General features: G+C 47.0%; 1 protein-coding gene across 5 annotated transcripts in view; it reads left to right on the plus strand.

Moving 5' to 3' along the window:
• Positions 1–350: 350 nt before the first annotated feature.
• Positions 351–12,928, plus strand: part of LOC306780747 (protein bicaudal D homolog 2-like) — a 33,501-nt gene continuing 20,923 nt past the window's right edge. For 4 of the 5 annotated variants that reach the window (XM_079273202.1, XM_079273203.1, XM_079273204.1 and 1 more), the window contains exons 1-2: positions 351–849; positions 12,573–12,785. In XM_079273202.1, the coding sequence (XP_079129328.1) occupies positions 607–849; positions 12,573–12,785 (456 nt within the window). In that variant the 5' untranslated portion in view covers positions 351–606. The remainder of the gene's footprint in view (positions 850–12,572; positions 12,786–12,928) is intronic. The other variant, XM_079273206.1, reaches the window with a different exon arrangement.

Below are 12,928 nucleotides of genomic sequence, written 5' to 3' on the forward strand. Positions count from 1 at the left end.
AGCTCCAACTCATTTCAACAGACTGTTCAGCTGTTTCAAAAAAGCCGGTGTTGATGACATGCATTTAACGGAAGTTAATAGGTTGGGCCTTCAAAATAAAATAAGAGAGCTCTGACACTTCAATATTTTTTCATATACTATTGTTCACCCGTAAATGTATTCACATTATCATTTTATTAAGTAAGTAAAGGAAATTAAATCCACAACCACGCCCGCTCTAACGCCTATTTCTTCACATATATTCGGAAAGTAGTGCTAGTTTGAAATTAAGAACCGGAAGTTGTTTATCATATCTCTTGTCCTGGCTGTGGTACTCCCTGCTCCGGCGCAATTGCTCCGACAAGCCCGGGGGAGAGGAGAAGGAAGCGCAGGAGCCTAACGATGGAGCAGTTTTAGCAGATAACGACGAGCTCCCCCGTCGTCATCTACATGACCAAAGAAAGAAGACCGGCAACCAGAAACGTAACTGTAACAATCATGCAATTTAAATACAGACGAATTTAAGCAACGCGCTTCATCTTCAAGGTTACTCCGCCTGAAGACGTCCCCGAACATCCTTCCCCTCCTTGTAACAGATCAGCTGGTTGATCGTCACCGGTACCGACCATGTCCGTGCAAGAGCAGGGCTACACCGACGCTATGCGGCTGCTGGAGGCCGCGCCGGAGTGGGTGCTGCGGGCCGAGATCGAGCGTCTCTCCCGGGAGCTGAGTGAGACCACGAACGAGAAGATCCAGGCGGCGGAGTACGGACTGGTGGTGCTGGAGGAGAAGCAGCAGCTCAAACAGCAGTACGACGACCTGGAGATCGAGTACGAGACCGTCAGGCATGAGGTCGACCAGCTGAAAGAGGTAGGCTGCATTTTAAAATGACAGAATAAAAATATCTTGTATTTATGTGCCCTGCCCATCAACTCCAAAAACCCTGAACCTCAATTTGGGACATGTACGTATTTGTTAGGGGCTACCAAACAACAATTATCATTGACCTTGTAGTTTTCTTTATTTTTTATGTTCTCATCACTACAGTATTCTATATATTGGATCGGTGTGCTGTGACATTTGGACGGGCATCAGCCGTAAAATAGCCATCTGTCTTTCATCCTACAAGGTCAAAAACTGCAGGATGAGGAGGGGATGCTTCCTCTGCAGGCTGCTCCTCACCCCACCCCCTCTTCACTTGGGGTGTCCCCCATTGCACTGCCACCTTTTTATTTATTTATGCAGCCCTATATGCCTCTTCTCTGAGACATTCCTCCCTGACTAGCTGGACCTAGGCCTGGTGTGTTTTCCACCCCCGCTCCTGTAATGAGTGGGCTCCAACGACTGTACAAATATGACCATTATGACCAGCAATGCTCTGCAATACTTTGCTGTGCATGCTTGATATGCGACATGGAAAGCGCTTTTAGACATTTATTTGTAGCCTGTGTTTTAGTTCTGCTCTACAGGCATATTTTTAGATGTGTGACTGGCATTCTCTTGTTAATGTGTCTCTCTGCTCGGCTGGGCCTTCCTCTGTGAACAAGAATTACTCGTTCAGTCCAAAGGGGAGGGAGCAGGTTTGAATTTTGAACCTTCCCGCTCAGAAGAGAGAGAGAGTGAGAGAGAGTGAGAGTGAGGGATGAATAACTTGCAGGGGAAACCAGACGAGTTGCGGCCCTTTGGGAGTGGAAAGAATGTTGAGAGTGACGGTTGAAGCTGGGCTCCAGAGTCAGATAAAGCAAGTCTGTTTTTCCGGACTTATTTCCCTCCTGCTGTTGCACATTGTGTCTAATTTTCTTCACCAGAGCAGCAGTTTGTCACTGTCTGGCCTATTACTGTAAGAGTGACGTTAGGCAGACTGTCCTGCAAACGGCTGAAGCGTTTAACTCTTTCTGTGCCCACAAGTAGTCATGGAAAAAAGTAGTCGCGGCTTGTTCATGGTTGCTCACATCCTTCTTTTGAGATACGGGGTTCTTCCTGTGTCCTCCCTCCAACTGTCTGAGGAAGCGGAGTTCATGGTAAACCCCTTATCGCCTTGCCAGAAATCTGCTCACGGGCCCCCTTGGGTTGTTGTGTCAGTAGAAAGAGCAGCTGGATGCTCCCTGCTTGTCCCTCTTCTCTCCGTCCTCCAGTGACTCACTCTCTCTCTCTAGTCGTTGTTGTGTTTGGCACGAAGGCCACTAACTGCCACAGAGGAATGACAGCAAAGAGGATGAATAGAAGAAACGCACTAAGAGTAACTAAAGGAAAGCAAATAAAAAGGAACGGGGACATTTGAGAAGGTTTTTCAAGATATACCAGCAGAAGTCACACTCATTGTGACTTCCTAGACTGTGGCGGATCTTTCTTTCTGCCTCATAATGCCCCCCCCCCGCCCCCAACCCCGGCCTCTGTATGACGGGCAGACGTGATGCTATCACAAGAGGAATACAAACACATTCTTCTGACCTTCTCCTCACTGTCTGTAGAGGAGCAGTAGATAGTGGGGAGCAAACACAAGATAAGCTTCTGTTGAGTATAAGTTAATGCTAAACTCAGTGGGGACATTCCACTCAATGTCAAAAACGTCTGTCATACATCACGCTTCCAGGCTTCTTATGAAGTAGGTCAATCAAAATGACCAGCTGTTACCAATATAATAATATATAATACATTTATTTCAGTTCAGCCATGAATCCCGTGTTCTCTTTGGCATTGTTTGGCTGTCTAGACAGAGTGCTATATATTGTCTGTGTGATTTACACAGTAGCTCCACACTGGACCCTCTCCACTGACCCCTGACCTCTCCTCTCACTGACTGGTATGCACAAACACAGCGTGAAAAAATCATAATAATTCCTCAGATTTATGTGTATTCCTTTTTAAAGGCCCACATACCGCTCTTTTGTCTCATGTTGGATGCAAACAGACAATCCGAAATCACTGTGACGGTTAGCAAACGTCCCCTGCCGTTTAATCAATCCTCACCCTCTCACCTACCCTTGAGCAGGGCACTTATACTCACACACACACACACACTACTCGTGAGGATAGAGGAATTCTGTGCACTGCTGTTGCTTAGTAACGACACAGCTCTGAGCTGCTTCCTGAGTGTGTTTGCCGGTGGCTGCTTAGGGATCCTCTCACAGCTAGCTACAGTGTATATATATATACACATGCCCATTGGCTGGAAGTAGCCATGTATTGGTTCATTCACCACATTAGTCTCCACCCATTATTTTCCGGTGCAATGGACTGCTACCTCTATGTTGATAGATCCTCATCCATCTTCTCCATCGTTTACTTCACGTAACAGGTTCTGCTGACTGTTCGTAGTAATCGCCACCGGGTATTTCTCGCACTGCTTGCGGCCCACTGTCGGAGTCAGACGGAGAGATCCATCTGCTCCACCGCTCACACTTCACATGCAACATTTCCTCAACTGATTTTCCGACACACAGTTCATTAACTCTTAAGTCAACAGCTGATGTGTACGCACTACGGTGTTCCCTCTTCAAACAGTGCTCTGATTCAGGCGTGCTGGCATTCATATCTTAGTATCTTAGTGAAGATATGATAAGGCCGTGTGGACTTTTCCCCAGTAATAACGCAGTCGAGTACAGACGCAGTCACAAGGTAGCTCGTCACATTATCTAGCAGTGTTACGGCGGAAGGCTGTGTTCCCTCAGCTGTTGTTGATGTTCTTAAATTAAGCCAGTCACAGGTGGCATCGTGGGCCACACCTCAACAGTTAATGCAGTTCTAATGAAAGGCTCCTGCATGTCGTCTGTGCTTGTATGGAGAACTTTGAAGGCGTAGGTAGCTGTGGGGGGCTCAATATTTAGACCCTCAGTCTTTCTTAGAGATGTTGTCTTATATAAAAAGACAACAGACTAATAGAGCACCACACAGTCCCTACTTTTTAGTTATTATTTTCTGACACTGATTCTTTGTTTCGGACTATCCAGACACTTCGAAAGTGTCACTTCAACGAAGACCGAGAGCTCCTCGGACCCTTGTTACACAGAGTGTCCGCGGCCGCGCTGAAGTCATTCAGACCTCGTTCCTCTCCGGCAAACCTCCCGTCGGTGGAGCGCCGGCTGCGCACTGCGTTGCGGAATTCAACCAGACAATCGCAACCCTAAAATATTGTTAAGCTCAGTAAAACCTGGGTTCTCTGTGCTCGGCTCGCCGGCCCTTTGTGCCTCTGAGCCAACTGGGGTTACCCGGTCTTGGGTGTCTACAGATGAAGAGAGGGTTAAAAGCCAGCAGAACACAGTGTGGGACAAAAGAGAGCGAGAGAGGCGTCCCATTGTGGTTCCATTTGAAAGGATTGGGCACTTTTGTCCCCCTCTGAAATGGCAGATCACGAAAGGATATATCCCAGTGTCCTTAAACAAAGATATCTGGTGTGACTCTAAGCCCTGTCTCTGCTGTTAAATGGGTTGGATGCTGATTGGATGTCAGTGTAAAATACAAGGACACAAAACCCATCTGGTCCCTTCATAAACTCATAAATAATCTCATATTATTAGATTTTAATACCAAGCTATGTTTCTTCAACAGCTGCTCCTATCTTACCTCATAATCTTTCCTTTTTTCTCACTTAAGCCATTCTTGTATCTTATTACAAACTCCCAGCCCGTTGTAATAGCTCTTTCAATCCACTGCACCCAATAATAGTCTTATTTTACTGGCTTTCAGTGTGTGTTCGGTTGGGTTTTTTGCGTCTATCTCTGACCTAGAATTGACTAAAACTTTCAGTGTTGTTTGGGTAATTCTTTTACCAATAATGTCTTTTTTTGCTGGATGGCAAGTCTGCAGTTAAGGGGTAATCTTTTCTAAATGGCACGAAATAAAGTCCTAAATCCCCTTCCCTCTGGGCGTAAGAGGATGAATCCCAGCCGCTATGCGCAGGGCTTACGGAGGTCTGGGAATCTGCCAGGCCCAGGCACACTCTGTAGCCTCCATAGCCAGGGACAGGTAGGGGCATGTTGGCGGAGGGCTGGACGGAGACTGTCTGGCGCTCTTGGGGAAACTGCCCCATCCTGGTCCGGTAGCCTACTCCAGTGGCTGGCCAGAGCCAAGCCCAGCAGCCTGTTCTCTGAGCGCCGTCAGGCCTGGCACTCTGCTGTATGAATCTCAACCTCCAACGAGGATGTGCAGATTATCGTAAAGACCACCCACACCATCATCTACCGGAGACATTTCCGCTGCAAAAGTGTCCAGACAGGCCGGTCCGTCCTCTGGATCCTCTCCCACCGAATAACGTTGCCTGCCGTGTCGCAGAAGGACGACCATATGGTATCGCAATGTAATGAAAGAATCCTTCCCCCCCAGTTTGAGGTAAAATGGCCCGCCGCTAATCCCTAATGATTTTAAGAGCTTTTGTCCTCAACTCCGAAAAGCAGAATACCATCAGCACCCGTCCACAGTTCAAGCGGAGGTCACATTTATTCCGCAGCATTAGTGGAAGACTGTTTGAGTTGTTACAGGTCTCAATTGTTTGGGCCGCTTGGAATGTTTTTAGTGTGAAGAGTGGAGTGTTTGTGCAGTGCGTTTGCAGGACAAGAAAAAGGCATTGGCAAAGTCCTGCTTTGACAATGGGAGTCTTGGTGTGCAGCCGTTTGTTGGTCGATAAGTTGTTGCCTATGGAGCGCAGCATTGTATCCGCCCCAAGGGGGTGTTGTGTAATGTATTCAGTCACACTCGGACACACTGCCTTCTGGTTGTAGTCAAAGCTATTATGTAATCTGAATTGGGTCCATAAAATATAAGCCAACCTTCAGCAGCAATGAAGTGGATGGTTTTATTTTCAGTATTTATGGCGCTTGATTCCTCATATTGCAAAGCCTCCACTTACATTTGCGCTACGCAGTTAGATTTATACCTTTTGAAATACCCCTAGGTTGTATGGATTTCTTTGAAACAGTCACAGAAGTCAAGATTGCACATAAGGAAGCTGTACGGCAGCCCAGCAGGGTCATGATTCTTCCAATGTAATCCAATTACTGAAGACCAGGGCCAGATCCGGCAGGAGTCCATGCTGTAAGCAGAGGATGAGGTCATAGTAATACAACAGGGTTCACTCAGGGAATACACCAGTCTCTAGTTTCCCTTCGCCTGCACGGCATAATGACTGTAAACTCATATAAATCTGTCAACAAAGAAGCCAGTGTGTGTGCACGTGACGGAGCTAGAAATACACTTCTACTACTTATCCCTTCTCCTACATGTCTTTATTGTGTGGTTTCATTGTCTCTCTCATCCCAGTTTGTACTTCCCCCAACTGGTTCAATCTAAACACTTCATTTTTAAGCCTATTTTTGATATTTAAACTGTTATTTTTGTATTAAATAGATGAGAAATATTATTTGTGGGGGTTTTTTAATGGCCAAAACAACACTAGTGTTGGGTAAGTTTGCTCTACTTACTACCCTGTTGTAAAGCTAACTCTATTTCCCATGTTTGTTACATAATGTCTGAGATGGATTCTCTATTTTCCCATTTCAACCCGTGGTCCAGTTCGCCCGAGGCCCGTGTACCGCTGTTCAGTTTAGTTATCGCCAACTTATCCAGTGCAAGGCCGGCTCATATGTATTTATATTGAGACATTGGTTCCTTATATAAACGCGTGAATCCGCTACAGGCATGTGGGCAGAGTACACGTTTGTTTTCGACCCCGCCTGAGTCATTCCTTTATTAGAGTCTGGATTGAATCCAAGTGCCCACAAAACGTCCTCATCTTTTGTGCAACATGATTGACACAGAAGGACACCCTCATAAAGATGGCGAAGCTCCACTCCATCAAATTTTTCTTCTTCCTTCTATTGAAATGAAGTCTGGTCTCGCCCCCCGCTCTGCATCCTGTTTACTTGTGAGGAGCCTGGCTTTTTATAGCAGAGCGGAAGTGTATGAAACATGTCTCTGTATCAGTCCGGATGTCTCTTTAGTGGATCAGAGGAAAGTCTGCTTTAGTAATCAGCAGACTTCACCAACATCCCAGATGCATTGGGAACTTTTTAAATACTGGTTAGAGGGGGATTTGCAAGTTTCCAATCCATAAAGTAATCTGATCCCTTCGTGCACATCAAGCATTCATTAAATCGTTCTTTTTTTTCATGACATCATGAAATCAGAGGTCCACGTTTGCCCATATTGTGAGACGCTTTACTTTCCTGGGCTTTGACACACGAAGAGTAAATTGAGGTTTTTCCCTCTGCGGTGTTTTTATCCCCTTGAGTTGAATATAAACAATAGATATGAGATGGGGGTGCGACAATTATTAGCATATATGAATAGTAGGAATAAGCCTGTGGTTGCTATAAGTGGACAGATGGTGGGTGCCCAGTTCCCACACACACATGCACACACATGACTTGCCATATCCTCCAACTAAAGAGCTGTGTGGTGACGTATGAAGAGATCAGGGATGAGATGCAGACGGATAGCGTTCTCTGTTTACATGAGTTCATCCTGACACATCCCTCTCTGGCTCCTCTGAAATTCTACATGATCCCCTCGTCTCAAACTATCTCCTAACTGGGCTCCCATCTCGCTGAAATGAATTGAACCAGAGGGCAGATTCTGATATTATGTTATTGATATTATGTTATTTATGTCAATAACAGCGAGGGGCTGTTGGGCCGTGGAAGTCGTGCGTTAAAGCTCCACAGGGAGCCGTTTCCTCTGGCCGTTTCCTCTTATTCACTGCTTGTTTGCTACGATGTACGCTCGGCCTTACGGCAAAGAGCAGAAACGACAAACAATAAAAATACTTCAAAGTATGCAAGCTCTTTGTGCTACAAGCAAATCTGAAATAGGAGCTGCATGGCACTCCGGTGGAGGAGGGAGGAGAGCAATCTGTGCTCTGAAACCGCCATCTGTGCCGGTGGGCCGCCTCTACCGGCCGCCGCTCGCTCTGTCACTGTAATTGGTGTGGTAACCATGGCGACGGCGGTTCCCCCTGGGGTGCGGGCGCGTGGACCTGAGAGATCTGAACCAGCCACACGGGGTCAGACAGACAGGGGGTCAGACAGGCAGACAGACAGGCTCAGATAAGGCTGACTTTGCATTGCAAATGATTGAGGTTGTGAATGCCTTCAACTGGAGGCGGTATGGAACATTGATAAAGACCTCAAGAGTCCATCATTACAGCCTGATGTAAGCTGGGAGAACCTATGTACCACTGAGCTGCAGCCCAATCCGGCTGTTCTGATGCTTTTTTATTATGGTTGAGGACGACTTCTTCAGTGAGGCGTGTAAAGTGCCTCATGAGTCTGATTAGTACATCACTCATACGCTGTGTGTGTGTGTGTGTGTGTGTGTGTGTGTGTGTGTGCTTTGATGTGTCTGTCTTCTCCCAACAGCTCCGTCTCTTCTGGCATCCTCTGTTTTCTCTGTCCTGCAACTCGGGAGATCCACAATCTGGCACAGCTGTGTGGTTGTGTTTTTCCAGAGGTTCACACCCTTTAAGTCTCTTGATGAGAATATAACGTTCAGCCGGTCCACTCGAGGCTAAAGAAGCTGTTCTTTTAACGAAACATACATCTCGTAAAACTCACACGCGGTTGTTATTTTTTCTCTAACCTCTGCTTTCTCACACTCACTGTAGTGTGCAGTCCTTGCCTTCGGCGTGCCGTGCGTGTTGACACCACCAGCGTTGGTGGAACCCCTACGAGGCTTTGAACACTCGCTTCTTCCTCCTTTATCTCGGGAGCCAGAGCAAGCCTCAACACGGCAACACCAGGTGCTGCAGTACGGCTGACTGCAGGGCACGCTGGGCACATTGGAAATGGGATGTGTGTATTTGTGTTGAGTGTGTGTGTGTGTGTGTGTGTGTGTGAAATTGGCCAGGCCTGTGTGTGTGAATAATAACCCAACGGCTCTGTGCTGTGCAGTGAATCAATGTGGCTCTGTGCCCCTCCCTCCCTCCCATTTCTCTCACCTCTTTTTTATATTTCTCCCCTCCTTCTTTCCCCTTCTGTTAGTTTGGCACATATAATGACTGGCATACATCTAACTGTTCCATATCCCAGTTTCTTCTACTTATTGTTGTAGAGTTGCTGATTTGGTGAGAAACTGTCAGTTCAAACCCAGCGGAGAGTTAATCATAACCTCCGAGGGATGTGAATCTCTCTTCAGTTCCCATCCCACTGAAGAGTAAAGTCTGAAGTAAGTGATCAACAACGAGCATGCACAGCCACGTGACGCAGTCAGCATTCCTCACAGAAGCACGTTACACCGAACGCAGACGCACAACACGGAGACCGAACGTGTCCGAATGAGGTACGCTGAGTGTAGAAGGTCACGCATACGTGTTGGGATGCCTCCAGAGATTTCTTCTTATTTTCAGCAGTTGATAACGGACAGCTAAATATAGACTCGGCGCATACCTCGAGGCGATGTGTCCCTTCTACCTCGCTGGCTGCACAGCGGAGAGACAGTCTCTGTTTCGACCCTGATATTCTCTCGCTCTCGCTCTCGCTCTCGCTCTCTCTCCCTTCCCCCCCCCCCTCCCTCCCTCCCTCCATCTGTATACGACTAACTAAACTGACCTAAAGGACATAGCGCTGTATTGTTCAGCATCGGTCACAGGCGGTCTTTGTCATGGCGCAAGAATGCTGCTGTGGAGGCGGAAAATCTCAGCTCAACATCTGCCCACTCCGCTCCACACGTCTTTCCAAACGCACCCTCGTATCACATTTCTGCACCGCGAGGCTGTGTCGTCTGGGATTGCGCAGTAGTGCATGCCTGCTGTGACCTATCTGGCATCGCACAGCGAGATTACCGTGTCAGCACTATCAAAATCCTGTGTGTGTCTGTATATATATATATGTATGTATGTGTATATGTATATACGTATGTATATATGTCCTCTGCTCCTGGATATGGAGGAACATGTGCAGGAGGGTGAACCCTGCGACCTATTATTCTCTCTGCGTTAACATCCTTCACCGTGTACGGTGTTGAACATTAGGAGCAGCGCTGTAACCTTTAGAGCCCAGCGTTTAGCATTCCCCCTCCCTGTTACCGAACGGCGATCACATCGCTGTAAGATGTGATTCATTTCACCTTCTACTCAGCGGACTTTGCCTCTGAAAGCCGGTCAGATTAGAGGACCGCACGTGTATGGCGGTTATGCCATGTCCCAACATGCTTTGAACACACGCAGTCACGCTGTCGTAGCAACGTTTGTTTCGCTGAAAGATAAACCGACAGATGGCTGATCGAGTTCAACAACGCTGGCTGTAGAATAAAACCAATTACCAGAGAAGCCAGTGTTTTGATAAAGGCTGTCCCTAAAACAAGAACTGAAGGCATAGCAACCACATCCTTCCTTAAACTAGTCTGCATGCACCCATGAAGAGTCTTTATTTATACCTTAAAGTGGGCATGTGTTGATCTTAAGACCAGGGTAGTCAGAGCAGCTGCTGTGCTGTGAGCAATGTATGAGGAAGTGATGAGAACCACACTGATAGAACTAAGATCCGAGGTGTTCGTCTCATTTTTCTAACTTGCACTCAAACACGTGATGCTTTTGATCGGCGGTAATGCACTTTGATCTCCACCAGGCAGCCCTCCGTATGAAGAGCAGCCCAGCAGGGTGTCTGGCCTCAGCCCGGCATACTCATCTGGGATAAAACTCTTGAATTATTGACTTCTCCTCCATATAGCGTCATTATATTAGCCCCGGCCCTCTGACAGTAAATCCAGTCCAGACAGCCTTTGATTAGCTGTACAAGAGGTTAATATTCCACGCTCTCATGTAAAAAAATAACTGCTAAAGATGAATTATGAATTGGGTGTGCAGCTCACTGATTACCGGCTTGGTCGCGTGCTATCTCCCCTCTCCTAAAAGTAGCCCAAACCCACGCTTGGGGAGTTGGGATTAACGGCCGTGGGGCACAGGGGTTTGGCTCGGGGCTCTACTGTTTGAAGGACAGTCCTCTCAGATTGGATTGATTGGAGTCCCTTCGATATCCACCGTACATGAAGATTATAATGATGGGATTCCCCTGCTTTCTGATTGGGTTAATCCTGTGACTTTCTAATCAAATGCAGCCTCCTGCTGTTTGTTGGAGAGGAGGGAGGTGTGAGGAGAGTTATTGAACAGATACTCTTGTCTACAGTTACTGACATTAGTTGTTTATTGACGGACACTTCGGCTGTCGATAAGCATCAATATGAACCTTGGCTTTAAGATTATTAAAGCACCTCTTAGTGATTAGGACGCCGTGATTACTACATGTATGTCCAGCTTGTGTAGCACTTCTATACTAAATACAGGTGGTCCAGTCACTTTGTGTTGTAGGGCAGCAACTGACTATTATTTATTTTCAATTAATCTGCAGATAATTGTCTCGATTAATTTTTTGGTTCCTGAAATGTCAGAAAAATTGTGTTTTAATGTCCATTACAGTTCTCTTAAACCAAACATGATGTCTTCAAATTGCTTGTATTTTCTGACCAAGAATCCCAAACCCATTTCAACCTGCTTCTAAATGAAGCGTATTGCGTCCCAGCGTGAGGGTTTATCTCTTCATCTCCTCATTTGAATGGTCCTCTTTCCTGGAATGTGAGAGATATTGCAGCCGCCCTGCACGAGACATAATGTCACGCCCTGAAATAGTTTTACACGTTCACATATTGGTCTAAGTCCTACAAGTAGGCCAGAGCAACTCGTGCAAATTTCCAGATTTTCCTTCTCTAAAGGAATTACTGGGATTAACGCGATATGCAGTCGAACGGAGAAAAATCCCGCGGCAGATGTAACAGGGTGGCAGTTCAGAGAGAGGAGAGTGAGTGCGCTGCAGCTGCAAACGAGGTCAGATTCAGCTCCTCAGGTGACTTCAGATTAACGCCCGCACTCGAGGCGGGATGAGACTCGGATCGGATCACCGGTGGTTACAGGAGTGGAGATCCAAAATCTGTAATCAGGGAGATGATTATTTGGTGACGTATGAGAGTATAGCCTAACCTAGATTCTGCTGCAGTTTAGGTCTCCTGTCTGTCTCTGTTTGTCTCTCTGTTCATTAATTGCTGCATGGCAGGCCATTTATAAATTAAGGTCAGAGTTAAGGCGGCACTATTTATAGTGAAACTGTCTGCACAAAGTACCGTACACGACTGATCCCGGCTGAGAATGTTCCCAGCAGCAGATATGTCTTCCGTAGTTTTTTAAATCTCCATGAATTTCATGAACACATGATGATCGCCCAGACGCCACTCACCATTTGCTCTACTTTTCCCTGTTTGGAGTCACTGCGGTGCAGGGGAGGGCAGCGTCCTGCGGGTAAGGGAGGGAGAAATGGGGGCGCAAAGGGGGGAAGGCGGGATGATGCAGTCCAGATGGAGCCGAGCTGATTATCTCTACCAGGCGACGGCAGTGTTTTTGGGAGGTTTTTGAGTCCCCGGCTGAACCGCAGCAGCAGAGATTAGTGTCACTTTAATCACAAAGCAAACTTTTGTCGGTTACAGTTCTTCTTCATCCTCTGATTTGCATATATAGTTTTATAGTATCAACAGTGAATGAAACACACAACCTCCCATATTTCTAAAAAATGTAGCGTCTCAATCACGACTCTTTTCCGCCTTTATTGTTTCTCCAGGCCTTCGGACAAGCCTACTCCAACCACAGGAAGGTGGCGGCGGATGGGGAGAGCCGCGAGGAGTCTCTCATCCAGGAGTCTGCCTGTAAGGAGGCCTACTACGAGCAGAGGGTCCTGGAGCTGCAGGCGGAGCTCCGCCAGGCGCGCAACATCCTCACCAATACCCAGTCTGAGAACGAACGCCTGAACACCATCTCCCAGGACATGAGAGAGGTAAGAGTCGCGCATACGCAACCAGAATCAGAGCACAATTATTCCACAATGTAATCTGTGCAGCTCAGTCGGCTGGATATGTGTCATGAGAAGCTACTAATGCACACTGCACACGTGATGTGTGAGAGGTCAACAAGAGGGTA

This window comes from Melanostigma gelatinosum (genome assembly GCF_949748355.1).
Source record: "Melanostigma gelatinosum genome assembly, chromosome: 8".
Lineage (NCBI taxonomy): Eukaryota > Metazoa > Chordata > Actinopteri > Perciformes > Zoarcidae > Melanostigma > Melanostigma gelatinosum.